The sequence below is a fragment of the Phycodurus eques genome, chromosome 1, assembly GCF_024500275.1.
Source record: "Phycodurus eques isolate BA_2022a chromosome 1, UOR_Pequ_1.1, whole genome shotgun sequence".
Classification (NCBI taxonomy): Eukaryota; Metazoa; Chordata; class Actinopteri; order Syngnathiformes; family Syngnathidae; genus Phycodurus; species Phycodurus eques.
The window spans coordinates 41,072,659-41,087,366 of record NC_084525.1 but is presented as its reverse complement, the minus strand read 5'-3'; the positions used below and the strand labels follow the sequence as shown (position 1 = coordinate 41,087,366).

Genomic DNA, 14,708 nt, shown 5'->3' with positions numbered 1-14,708 from the left:
GGTAAAATCCCCCCAGAGCCAAGTTGCATCCAGACCACCAGTGAGCTACAGTATGTGCTGTTCAATAATCCTGACTTCTCACAGAGATCCTGTAGGACTGTGACGGTGGCAGGCAATTATTGACTTGGTTATTACGTGACAGATATAGATAACCTCCCATCATGCCATGGGACTGTGAGGGCCCAAAAATAGTTTCCATGATGAGAAATCTCACCTAGTTGGTAATATATATGAGCATCAAAATAATTGGTGAAGGTCAGCAAGGTCAGTTAAGAAAAAAGAAAATAAAAACATCCAGCCATGCATCCATAAGCTGTTTTTGATATGTGGATCTAATTCTTGTGTTATGTTTTTAACATGTCCTGCTCAGCTGATTGGTCATGCAGAATGGAGGATCTGTATACCTTTTTAAGACGGAGCAGTTTTTCTGTGCAACAGGCGACTTTTATAAACTGCCTCTGTGGTTATTTGTATTGTGATGGATATTTATTGAAAATAGAAGTCGGACGGAACAAGGTTTGATAGGGGAGAGACAGAGAGAAAAACAAGTAAAGACAGGACACTAACTGTAAGCACCAGCGTGACAAGCGGCTGCCATCTTTGTGGAATTTTCTTGAAAATAAACATGGAATGATCACTTCAAATGCCTCTAAAATCCTCCATAACCAATAAATACAGTGAAAAAAAATTGCTGATTACTATTCTACTGCCCACACTGCTCTTCTCCTGAAGAATGTTCCATTTGTGCTATATAAGTTGAGTTTTTAGGGCAAGTGACACCGTTTGAAACTTCACGTTAATTTTGACACATCAACTTACAAAAACCCCTGGGATTTCGGCCAGTACGTGCTTATTGGTGGATATTTTTAACTGAAACTTAGCCAATTGGAGAAGGGGTCCCCCGAGTACCAGATGAAATGAAAGGGTCGGGAAGATATGTTGATAATTAATTAAGTAGTTTTACTCAAATACGTTGGTCTTTTTTGACCAGATTTTCTATTGGTGATATCACATAAAAACATTCCCCAAAAAGCTCATTCTTTTCGCCAGAAAAAAAAACTACATTTCTCCAGAACCCAACATCTGATTTTCAAAATTCTTGGTGCATTGTACTCAGGTTGAAGTGGCCATTCCAAACTGACTTAGCATTTTGACTGGCTGTCATTTTTGGAAAATCTTGTCATATTGCTACTGTAAGAGAAACTAACAAAGCAAAACATTATATGACTAAACCGAGGAAGGGGAATCATATAAACACACATGGTCTGTACGCACTCCTACCTGAATGTAATCTGGCTCATCTTGTTGAGATTTTTTGGACCTCCCTTCAGCACATGGTTGATTTCCTGTAATGACAAATGTACAAATTTCTTCAATGCTGCCAAATAAAATAAAGAGCCATACAAAGAGTTCCAAATGAGATTAACAACAACTTCTCATAGGAAGCAGTAGATACAAAGCGAACTGCTCTCAATTAGTGCAGCAATGTAATCAACAATCACCTTCAAAAAATTGTGGATCGCCGGACGCTGAGCCCCGCCGGACACCGCTTTCTTTCCCTCGCTACCTTTTTGTTTACGTCTTTCTAGTGGTCCCACCCCCACACTGCATCAGAGCCCCATGTCAGGCAAGGATCTAGCTCTCGAGTCTGTAAAATCAACAAGCTTTGAGCGGATGGATGAGGAGTGAGACGTACAAATAAATAAAGGGTAAGTGCACCGTCAATCTTTTCCGAGACCCTTAGACACACTCTGGAAAACTGTCTCCAAATCATTGAAGACAAGAGAGGGACAATTAGGTCCTTCTGCCTCGTCACTTTCATTGTGTCACCCGCGCTAATGGCTAAAAAAAGTACCGCCCACCAGTTCCCTAACGCAGCATCTCCCACCACCACCACCACCAACCTGCTTACCCCGCCTGTCCCAAACAAAATACACACAACCAACTCCCCAGAGGATACTATGTCACATTAAATCAAAGCTCTATTACTATTATCTCGACAAATATTACCAGTCTGTAAATGGAAAAAAAACATTGAGAAAATAAAGAGTGCTTTTCTGAACATATATGCATGTGTCGCCTGCACAAATAGTGACCTACTTATGAGGGCAGTGTGAGATTATCTCACAATAGCGTGTATATTAGGGCTGGGGTCAGGGGGTGGGGGGTTGTCGCAAGAAGATGAAGAGTCACTATTGTTGCTAAGCATCTTCCGTGATGTGATGGAAGAAGGGCTGTTGTAAAGCACCTAACAAAACATTCTTCTGGAAATCTGCAGGTGACCACTTGCCAGTGGTCACATTTTTGTACTTTATACTTAATTTCTACAAACTGAGATACATGTGAAATTGAATGAATAGTCCATATATGACGTAAACTACATATTCTACACAACATGCTCAAACACTAACACGAAAGGATCAAGCCACAGTCGCCAGTGTGAAGCTTATCTTCTGATTAAGACCACCTCTGCTTGGACATAAAATCAACATAGTAATTCTGAACCTCACTCAGTCGTAATATTCCTACTTTGAAATATATAAAATCACGGTCACACATGGTAGTATGTTGTAATGTGATAACATAGGTTATTGCATGTTATATCTTTGCTCCAACTGTGGTTTCAAGCAGAATGAATACTCAAATAATCTGTCCAATCAGTACTGACAGCTCGTTTGGCACACCGAACAGGCTGTTGGGCCCTGTTATTGGGGTGCACATTGCAATCAATTTTGAAGTGCTGCCTGCCTGCAGTGTGCATGTTTCACAGCAGCATGCAGACTTACAAAATAAGGTCTAAGAATGGCTGTGTCAGCAGGATGAGTAATGAGTAGGCTTTACACGATCAGGATTTTTGGGGCCGATCACAGAGTTTAAAAAAACGATAACCAATCACCGATCGGATCACATTATGGAGGAATGTGTCTATTTAAATGACCTCTTCATTTACTGTATATACTTGTGTACTTAATTGCTCCAAAAATTATATTTACAATAAATAATGCATCTTTGTTCCTCTATTTATGGCAGTGTGCCATAGTGACAGACAGAACAAATTAATGGTCTTCTATTAGATGGCAGGACGTAAATACAATAATTCATGTATCCACTTTTTGTGACATTTTTGTTTGTTGGTGTGCCGTGAAATTTTTCAATTGTTAAATATGTTCCTTGGCTCCATAAAGGTTGGAAATCACTGCTCTAGTCAGATCGTGTATTCTAATCAGTCAAGTCAAACCAACATTTCATAACAGAAATAATGGGTGCTAACTTACTGTAATTAAATTACTTTATTTTAATTAAATTACTTCACCCACCCGAAACTTTAGAGCATGATTCGACAGAACGGCGGCATATTTACGTAGAACCGTTCGTGCTACCACTAGCTTGATAGGCTACATAACGTTTTTGTTGCCTGATTGCGAGCCGTATCGTATTAAAAGTACGTGAACATACCTGAGTCTGTCTAGTAATGAGGTGTGTCTTTTGCGTACAGTAGTCATGCAGTGCATGTCAGGCACCTGAGGAAGTGTGTGTGATGTGAAAGTGTGCTGTTGTGCACATGTATACTGTAAAGCCATTGTTGACCCCAATCATTACGTCCATCACATCAACTCGCTGCCATGTTTCCCCCAAGACAACACAAAGTCAGAACCTCCAAGAATGAGCATTCACATGGCAGTGTACACACACTGGGGGAGCACAACTAGTTCATAACTGTGGGTTGTTGTTTTTTACATCACCAGGAACCTTAACACCAGAAGCAGTCTACATATCTAGGATTGCTTCTGTGCTGCGGGAACACCACACCTCAAATCTTTGGAAATCTGATGCTTGGATTGTTAAACTAAACTCAAGATGAATTCTAGCAGTTCTAATTGTTTCCACAGAGCAGCGAGAATATATGCCTGTGAGTCTTGTTGTATACACTATTTGTTTGTCTTACTGCCTGCCCGTCTATGGCGTTCCCCATTGTATGTTAGCATTAGGCTAGCAGACGTATGTTACACGAATGATGATGGTATTGATGCTGTGTTGAAGATACTTTGACAGAACATTTACGGTGACAAATAAACAGCTTCAAGCAAAAGCACCGACTCTTATCTGGAGTGTTAACTATTGGCTGAACTAACCATTCAAACCAAACCAGAAAACTGCCAACTGTAGGACATAAACCAAGTAACACAGAAGTGAAACTACTGCTGGTGCCACCAAAAAAGATGCAAAACAAAATACAGAATCTTCAAATTCGGTGGCTCGATTTCCATTTTCATTGGTCAGGTCGAACGCCTTCAAGGATGCATCGTAGGAATTATGTCATGTTTTCGGCATGAGCAGAGCAGATCTGAATACCGATCAAAATGCTTCAACGTGTGTGGATTTGAGTTAAAATAATAATAATAAATACATAAATAAATCAATTAACAGTCAACACAAACAAAGTTCCTGGAATCGAGGAACAGCCATACAGAAATGTGCATTGTTGTTTAAACTGCAGGAATTAAAGACAGACAAAAAAGTTGTGGCTCATAGTCCAAACTTTACGGTAGTTTCTGGTGACAATGTTTGTTTGGTTGGGGGGGTTGGTTCAATTCACCAGCTCCTGTACTCTAGTGAACATATGCACATCATCACCAGCTTCCAACCTGGCATGGCATTTGAAACAAAAAGACAAGACCATGTTTAGCTCCGTTTGAAGATTAGCTACCCTGATAAAGAGTGTAAGATGCACAGGTGGCAAGACTAAAGGTTTATTTATTTATTTTGATTTATCAATCCAGTATCTTGTGTAAGTGGACTCAAAGTTGGTGGTGGGGGGTTGCTTGATGCAGTGAAGAAGGTGGGACAGTGTAATGACTACAGTAGTCCATTATGCATAGAACTCTATATCGTCAAGAACTGAGAAGGCCAAGTCTGCACAAGCAGTGAGCCTGAAACCGACCACTTGTGTTAGTTTAAAGGGGACATCCAACCATCCATCCATTTTCTGAGCCGCTTATCCTCACTAGGGTCGCGGGCGTGCTGGAGCCTATCCCAGCTGTCATCGCGCAGGAGGCGGGGTACACCCTGAACTGGTTGCCAGCCAATCGCAGGGCACAAACAAACAGACAACCATTCGCACTCACATGCACACCTACGGGCAATTTAGAGTCTCCAATTTATGCATGTTTTTGGGATGTGGGAGGAAACCGCAGTGCCCGGAGAAAACCCACACAGGCACGGGGAGAACATGCAAACTCCACACAGTCGGGGGCCGGGGATTGAACCCGGGTCCTCAGAACTGTGAGGCTGACGCTCTAACCAGTCGTCCACCGTGCCGCCTAAAGGGGGGGGGACATATTATGTAAAAATTTACTTTTTTGACTTCTATACAAATAGTTGGAGCTCGAGCGGGCCTGCCCAGACATCAATGTATCTGCTGCACATACTGTAGACAGTCCACACAGTAATTGACAAAGTGTATGGGGCTGGCTCCATGAAGGAAAATCGAATCCATGCTGTCTTGTAGTGGCTGGCGTGTGCTTTGCAATTCACAGTTGTTTGTTTACATTTGGGATCAAAGTACAGCCATCCTTAGCTCTGCCCTTAGTCATCCCATTAATGAAATTGGTACTCATTGGTCCAGCAGTATGTGGGACGGGATCAGGACTGGCTCACTTTGCAGCACCACCATCTTAAAAGAGCTGCTTGATCTTAGACCAGGGAAATGGTTTATAAAATACTGAATGCTTTTACTCTTGATCCTTTGGGTATTTTGAGGCAGGTATTCACAGAAAACGTATTAAGACACCTGGGAATGGAAAACTACACATCATATGTCCCCTTTAAATCATCGGAAATTATCCAGTGCACTCGGGCGCAGTTGTACCAATTGTCATCGCATTTATTTCCCGTAATGCTTAGTCTCTGCTGAGTCTCCATGTTCCTTTTTCTCTCTCTCTCTCTCTCTCTCTCTCTCTCTCTCTCTCTCTCTCTCACACACACACACACACACAGAACACTGTGCTGTTAAATGACAGCTTCTTTGGAGAAGATGGCATGCACTTCATTTCAAAGTGCAGCCTGAAGCACGGTGCTAGGCCTGGGTGAATGCTTCTTCGTCTTTGCCATCTAAAACGGCATGCCTCAAACAGCAAATACAATAGAAAATGGGAGGTCTTCATGCCTCAGTTATTTATTTACATTCTGTTATTTGTCCAAGACATTAAAATTTTGTTCTGAATGAGTTCTAATCTCATTTTTAGAAACAAATTAATTCATTGAAATTCATAAGGAGTAAACTTTGATGGCTTAGTGATGCAATGCTCACCATTTTGGAGGCTTCACCGGTTTGGTCATCGTGTGTTGACGCAGTGGTCATCTCAATGGGAGGAGCCAATACAGAGTCGCTGCTGCTCCTCACCAAAAGGGGCGTGTCTGCGACAAAGAAAAGGTTTAGTTTTCTAACCTAGTTTTATAAAAAAAAGTTTAATTTTCTCAAACAACACTACTTTTAATAAACATGCACATGCCAAAAACAAACATTACAAGGCTCTTAAATCCACTGAATCACAGCCTTCTTTTTCCACAGAATTCAATGTGTTACACTGCGTCATGCTGTATTGATGTCACATTATTTAAACAGCGAACAACAGCAATTGCCATCCCACCTGCACACCCAGTGATGGAAAAACAAGCCAGATTAGGGTTAACGGTTCAGAACAGTCCCTTGGTGAGCTAAAAACAAATGCACTGCTCAGTCAAAACATAGTTGGCGAGATCCGAACTTATACCGGGTGGTTGTGTTAAAAATGGAGGCAATAGCATGAGGTGTGCAATTACTTCGCCCCGCCCAACAATAATTGTAAACCTTGCACACCGCCCACATATCACTCACTCACTCATTCATTCATACATACACACACACACACACACACGCGCAGATACGCACACACAACACAAACACGACAATACTTCCCTCTCCCCAAAGCGGCAGGGTGAGGGAGAGTTGGCACGTGCAGGTCTGAATCCATCGTGAAACAATTCAAAATAATCTAATTTGGAGCTTTGTGTTCCCTTGGGCTTTTAATAGCAAGCCAAAAGAGGGCTGTTGTGATAAAAAAAAAAAAAATCCTCTGTCAGGGTGTGTGGTTGCACTCAAGCCAACAGAGGAAAAAAAGAAAGACAGGCACGAGTATAACAAATGAAAGTAGGAGTAGTGCATTGAAAGATTGTGACTGAGAAGGGAAGAGAGAACAAACTGAGAAAAGGAGGGAATAAGAGCAAAAATCCTTTAATCAATCTCTCTTTAGGGGGCAGTGACAGGGTCCTGATGCAACATAGGCAGAATAGAGAGTGTCAAGGAGAAAAACAAGTGAGAATGGAAGAGCTGGTGTGTGTGTGTGTGTGTGTGTGTGTGTGTGTAGCTGATAGAAAATATCCTTTCAAACAGATTCCACATATAGTGTATCACTCGTCCCGTGTTGTGTTCGGGCTTGTCGAGCAATTTATATCAATTACTATAAATTATTTCCCGCATCTCAGATTGCAGATGCCAGTCTCAACTGCCATCTGTCTATGTCTCCCCTACAGTGACTGGTGAAACAAAAACTACCTTTAACTATAATGCTGCTGATTCACCATCACTGACCTAAAGGACTTGATTTCTTAGGGCCCATGATTTTTTCTGGCTTTTACTACAATATCCAGCCAGTGATAGAAATGTGTTCAAATGTAATCCGTGTTAGGAATTTACTAATTTACTAAAATAGTAATTACAAAGGGTAACTGGGGCATTGCACATAGCAAGTGGTGACTCTTTGTCGATATTTTAAATGACTTTTCCGACCCCTCCCATGACAGTTTTTCCAGAAAGTGATGCGCAACAAACCTAGAGACTTTTTGCGGCATTACTGGAGACTTCTGGAGACTCCTTCCAAAGTGAGAGACAGACTCTTCTATGTACAGACTGCAAATTAATGGCACATGCTCGAAGCAATCACTGGCTAATTTTATCATATTCCCCAAACTATTTGTATACGAACAATTAAAGTAAATTTTCAATTTGTCTCCTTGAAAACTGTGTGGATTCATGTTTTTTTTCTTTTTTTTTTTATTATGAATTTTAGTAATTGCACCCATCACAAATTTCAAACCTGCAGATCAATGAAATACACGACAACGAGTTGGCATCAGCAAGAAGCCAGTACATGAAGTATATACTGTACACTTCTGTGGAACTGCAAAAAGGCCATGGCAGGTCCATGGTCACAGTCAGGGTCCATTACTCAGTCCCATAAATCCTCCTCCTTGCATTCACCCGAATCCTGCTGCCGTCTCTTGTACCATGCCACCCCTCCCCTCAGATATTTGAAAGAGGATAAGGGCCACTAGCTTTGACCCCTGAGCTGAAGTCACCTTTGGGTCAAGTGGTGGTGCCAGGGGCCACTTACTGTATATTGATGAGAGTGACAGTTGTAAATCTCTCAGGGCAAAACCAACATTACCTTATGGATATTTATGATTGTGATTGAGTGGTCACAAAACAGGCCTTGGTTAAAGTATAGTTCCCCTCCTCTCTTTCCAGTGAATTGTTGGAGAGACCCAAAGGGGCCTCACGAACTTATCTCCTTAGAACTCTCCATCTGCTAACTAGGATGCCTTTACAGCTCTGGGAGGTATACTGCAAGGATTTCCACTTGTTGTCAGCTCTGAATAAGTTCAGTAGCAGTACAGTACCGGTTCACTGCAGGGGCAGCAGCAACAACAAGGATATCATATGAGCATATGAGCGTTATGTGACAGGTACTGATGGCAACTTTGTCTTGCAAGCATACACCTGTACTGTGTAATAACCGAGTATGTTTGTGTGTGTGTGTTGCCCAGTGGTCTGTTTCTTGGGCAGGAGCGACTCGGTTCAGGCTGCTCATGGGATGATGCGATAAGGGCTCTTCCTAGAAAGTATGTGTGTGTGTGTGTGTGTGTGTGTGTGTGTGTGTGTGTGTCCATGTAGCAGCGGATCAATCAGGTCTAATCATCCCACTAGGCCAGCGTGAAGTCCAATCATCCTGTTCAAACAAACAAGCTCAGCCACACACACACACACAAACACACACACACACACACACATTGACACCTAACTGATTAGAGAATTACTCCTTGTTCCTTCTGCCACCACTCAGCGCAATTACATGCACACCATAACCAGATTATTTTGGACAATCAGATGGAGGTAAGAGTGCCAATAAATGAATTAGTAGGAACCTGATTTTCCAGGAAAGCTGAGTTTACATGCTTGGTCAATAAATGAGTTACATGAAAAATGTGACATATTTAGTCACACAGCTCTCTGCCTGCACAATATTTATTAGTTACTTTTATTGTAAATTAATGCATTGATTTTTTTTTAAGGGTCCTGAAGTATTGTGCCTGTCATTTATTTTGGGGGGAGGGGAGACAACAGTAAATATGAAGTTCATTGGTAACAAAAATTAATACTGAGCAGAGATGAATGGGCCATAGCACTCCCATGGCCCATGATGGTCAGGCCTTTCAGCGGACAGAGAACTGCTTGAAAGGCAGCTTTTGAAGGAAATTGCAGTGTACAGTAGATATGACATTTATACATTTCTGTCAAGTAGGGGGAACCACTGAATCATATTTTGGAGAACACCTGAACTTCTGGAATTGGGTCACAACAATTTGATGCTCTATGGTGAAGTCCTATATTCGCTATCGTGCTCCGCCCGTATTCGTTGATTAAACTGAAATGCTTGGTTTAGGTCATCCATTTGTATTACATAGACTGTCAGAATTCAGTTCAGCCTGTCAGTTTAATGTATGACACCATTAGATGGCAGTGTGACTAATTGAGGAAATTGACGTGACTCTCTACAGGATGAAACTGTTATCAAACCAAAATGGCAAAATATTTCGACCAAATTTGAGTTAAACTGGGTTTTGTTTTGTTCTTTACTTTCCAAGGGTCACTAGCGCGTCAACTTTGTCCCACGTGAGAAACAGTCCTCAAAAGGAGCTTGAATTGTCCTATGAATGAAAAAACTAATAATAATAACGACAAAAAAAAACTAAGCACCTCAAGTTAAAGACCTTTATACAGTATATATATTTAAAAACATAATTTTGGTTCCTGGTAATATTAACCATAACAAGAACATAATTATCAAAAGTTAATTTAGGGCAGCTTTGGCATAAATCTTAACTTGGATGAGAGTCTAATAAATTTGATACGCACTGTATGAAATGCGATGAAGTTGTCTGCAAGCTTCAAGTGGCTTGTTTATTTTCAGCTCAGTTTGTAACAATAGGTGGTAAGGCACCAAAACTATGTTTGCATAAAGCACTGCATTGCTAATTCACAAGGAAATCAACATAATTCATAGTTTCATGTCATGTAGTTTTAATCTGTGGCATCAATCAGATAGAATCACCAATAATACACCGTTGTTGTCAGTCAGTTGGAGCATCGCTCTCATAATAAAAGTTAGTCAACACATATCATTAGTAATGAAAGTAATGGTGATTGGTTATTTGCATTCCTCCAATCAAAGTAAAATCTCAACCAGAAGTGTGTGTTAGTTTGTTGTGGCAGCTAACTAATTATTTATTAATTAATCAGTTTATTTGAAAGGGGACAATGCAATTTCGTAAAACACATGAAGTACACATGGTTAAAAAAGCCAGCATTAGCCAGAAGGCTAGTTTTCATCTGTAGTCCCCTGGCCATGATGTAAAAAAGCAGTAAAATACATCTACAAGACAATATAATACAGGATACATAATCAAAGACTTACTATACTATTAAGAGAGAATAAAACCACAAATAATTTGATCATAACAAAAAAACATCATAACATACTTGTCTTTTAGTGTTGGCAGCTATAGGTGTTACTAGCCATTTTTTCAGTTTTTTTGTGAAGGCCTTGTATGTTGTAAGCAGTTTAACCTCCTCAGGTACTGAGTTCCACTCACCAGCGCTCCTCACTGACCAGGCTGACTTACTGAAAGTGCTCCTGCGCAGAGGAATGAGACAGTCACCTCTGACAGAGCCTCGAGTGACACGCTCAGAGCTGTTTCTTTGGCTTATGAACTAATCATGCAATACTTTATAAATCAAATTTAAATCTGGAAATATGTGAAGACTGTCCCAGTTTAAAAGACCGTATTTTTTTTAAATTGCACAGTGATGATAGTGCCTTTTTTTTTTAATCCATCACTTTAATTACTTGTTTGTAAAAAACTTCCAATGTTTTTTTTTTGCATTCTGACCAGCCTGGGACCAACTTGTTATGCAATAGTTAAAGTGGCTAAGAATCATTGAATGCAAGTAAATTTTTGCGGCTTCAGTTGACATTTCATTTCGAATTGCACGAAAATTTGCGAGGTTTAATTTAATGTTTTTATATAGTGTGGGGGGGACTCATGCCGGACACCCAAGTGAGTCACTAGGCTCCATTTTATCCATGCCCCCAAAAATCTGGAAAACTGAAATTGTGAAAAACACCTTAACGCTATCTCTCCACAGTTTTTACACATTTTCATCACACATTTTTCATCAATTATCTTCTTCTGGGGCGGCTGTGGATCAGTAGGTAGAGCGGGTCGCCCAGTGACCGAAGGATCAGTGGTTCGAATCCCGGATACGACTGTCCACATGTCGAAGTGTGCCTGGGCAAGACACTGAACCCTAATTTGCTCCCAGTGGGCCTGGCAGCGCCTTGCACGGCAGCAGCGGCCCATTGGTGTGTGAGTGGGTGAATGTGAGGCTTTGTAAAGCGCTTTGGGCACTGTGATGGTGTAGATAAAGCCCTATATAAGTGCACTCCATTTACCATTTCAAACATATATAATTTAGTTAGAAAACACTTTTTCCATGGCACTGTACATGCAGGCTTGGCTAACAAAAGCCGCCACAGCATTCTGACTCTTTATGAGGGGGCTTCACAGGGTCACGTCGTAACTAAGTTAGTTGAGGTTTGCTGGGGCTTGAGAGAGGGATCGCACGGCAAGAGTGTTGGCCAGGGGGGTGGGAGTGGAGCAGGAGGAGGAGGAAGAGGTCCTACTGAGTATAGGAGAAGGTGGAGGATGGGAGGCTGTAATTAGTCCATTCATGCTCAGCTTACAGACTACAGTTATAATCAAGTTAAAGACAGAGTCTTTGCAGTGACTAGGAGGGTAAAGGGGATGGAGTCTTGTCAGGACTTAAGAAGCGGGTGTTGAGCTGGATGGCAGGTGGTACAGGCTGAATAGTAAAGTGGGCAACACAAGGCTGATTGGAGTGGACTGAAGCAGCTTTTGATGGTGTGGGGGCAGATTTATAAGTGTGTGTCTATACAGCTCAGAGATGGAGGATGTTACACACACTTAGCCGGTGCATTTGGAGGTGAAGACAGCTGTGTGTGGCTGTCAAATACAGAGGAGGAAATAATTATTTTATCCCTCACTGATTTTGAAAGTTTACCCATTGACAAAGACATGAACGGTCTATAATTTTAATGGTAGGTGTATTTTAACAGGGAGAGAGAATACAAAAAGAAAATGTAGAAAATTACAAAACAAAAGATTCAAATTATTTTGCATTTCATTGAGGGAAATAAGTATTTGACCCCGTATCAAAACATGTCTTGGTACTTGGTGGAGATCCCCTTGTTGGCCAGTACAGAGGTCAGATGTTTCTTGTAGTTGATCACCATGTTTGCACACATCTTGGGAAGAAATTTGGGCTACTTCTCTTTGCAAATCTTCTCCAAATCCTTAAAGGTTTTGAGGCTGCGCCTTGGTAACTTGACGTTTCAGCTCCCTCCACAGATTTATGTCTGGAGACTGGCTAGGCTACTCCATGACCTTAATGTGCTTCTTCTTTAGCCACCCTTTCATTTACTTGGCTGTGCGCTTTGGGTCATCGTCGTGCTGGAAGCCCCATTCACGACTCATTTGAAGTTTTCTGGCTGAGAGAAGGAGGTTGTCACCCAGGATTTCACGGTACAAGGTTCCATCCATATTTCTCTCGATGCGTGAAGTTGACCTGTCACCTTTGCAGAGAAACACCCCAAAAGCATCATGCTTCCACCCTCCATGCTTGATGGTGGACATGGTGTTCCTGGGGTCATAGTCTGAATTTCTTGTCCTCCAAACACAGCAAGTCAAATTGATTCCAAACAGACAGACTCCAAACATCGATTTTGGTCTCATCTGACTACATCACCTTCTCCCAATCATTCTCTGAATCATTCAGGTCTTCAGTGGCAAACTTCGGACGGACCTGTACCTATGACTTCTTGAGCAGGGGGACCTTACATGCACTGCAGGATGTTGATCCATTACGGCGTAGTGTGTTACCAATGTTTTTCTTGGTGACTGTGGTCCCAGCTGCCTTAAGATGATTAATAAGCTCCTCCCATGCAGTTCTGGTCTGATACTCAACCTCTCATGATCATTGATTCCCCACGAGGTGAAATCTTGCGAGGAGCCCCAGACCAAGAGAGATTGACAGTCATTTTATGTTTATATAATTTTCTAATTATTGCACCAACAGTTGTCTCCTTCTCAACCAGCCTCTTGCCAATGGTCTGGTAGCCCATTTCAGGCTTGTGCAGGTCTACAACCTTGTCCCTGATGTCCTTAGAAAGCTCTTTGGTCTTGCTCATTATGGAGAGGTTGGTGCCTGACTGTGCACAGGTGTCTTTATACAGGTAACAAGTTGAGATAGGTGCCTTTGAAACAGCTAACGAGTTCAGATTAGGACTAATTTCATAAAGTGAGAGGACTAGTCCACTAGTCTGTGGGAGCCAGCGTTTTTTTATATTTGGTAGGGGATCAAATACTTATTTCACTCAATGCAAATACATTTTTATCTTTTTATTAATGTTATTTTCTAGATTTTCTTTTAGCTCTTCCGTCTCTCATTGTTAACATAAACCAACCATTAAAATTAAACACCGCTCATGTCTTTATCAGTCGGTGAACTTACAAAATCAGTGAGGGATCAAATAATGATTTTCTCCATTGCAGTTTTTTTTATTGATATTTTTGTGAATGAAAACTTTCTTAATTAAGGAATTAACACTTGGCTTGATTCAGTAGCTTGGTATGGGTACATCATGAGTCAATACACGATGACTCAAAGCATGAAGAAGAACAAAACAGGAAAATTAAGTGAACTTTGATGAAGCTAAACATTCAGTGACCTACTAGCTTTGAGGACGGCCTCGTTGACTTCTATCTCCCCTTTGATTGGCTCCTGGAAGTGCATGTGCGAATAGTAGCTCAGGGGCTCTGGACTGGGTGCCGCACTGGAATCGCCATTCGAGATGCTCTCCTTGGGGCTGTCTGTCATCCCACGCTGCACTTCGAACATTGCCACCAGCTGGAAAAGACAAAGTACCAAAAAAAAGCTCCATGACTACAGTCTGAGGGGAACAAGTTTTGTGCAACTGGAGCATTTAAACATGGAGATTCTAGCTGTGAACAAGCTGGAGGCACAAAACAGGAAGACATGTTCATGTGTGGGGTTCTGCCAAGTGCTTCTGTTCAGCACTCCAGGTGACACTGGATACACAACACAAAACAAGCAGGTGAAATTTCAGCACGTTTGGACTAAAAGGACAATAAGCCAACCAAGGATTTTGCAAATGTGAGATCAGTCTTGCATTGCAATTGTCCATTGTTTTAAAAAACACCCACCCTGGCCCGTAACCATCCCGTTAACC

At 41.5% G+C, this 14,708-nt stretch overlaps 1 protein-coding gene across 3 annotated transcripts in view; it reads right to left on the bottom strand.

Annotated features, from left to right (window-relative positions):
- The window catches only part of pard3ba (par-3 family cell polarity regulator beta a), a 188,226-nt gene that overhangs the window by 139,701 nt on the left and 33,817 nt on the right, over positions 1 to 14,708 (bottom strand). For 2 of the 3 annotated variants that reach the window (XM_061692038.1, XM_061692046.1), the window contains exons 3-5: positions 14,191 to 14,365; positions 6,311 to 6,417; positions 1,282 to 1,346 (exon numbers count right to left, since the gene is read on the bottom strand). In XM_061692038.1, the coding sequence (XP_061548022.1) occupies positions 1,282 to 1,346; positions 6,311 to 6,417; positions 14,191 to 14,365 (347 nt within the window). Of the gene's footprint in view, positions 1 to 1,281; positions 1,347 to 1,502; positions 1,802 to 6,310; positions 6,418 to 14,190; positions 14,366 to 14,708 lie in introns of those variants that run through there. The other variant, XM_061692054.1, reaches the window with a different exon arrangement.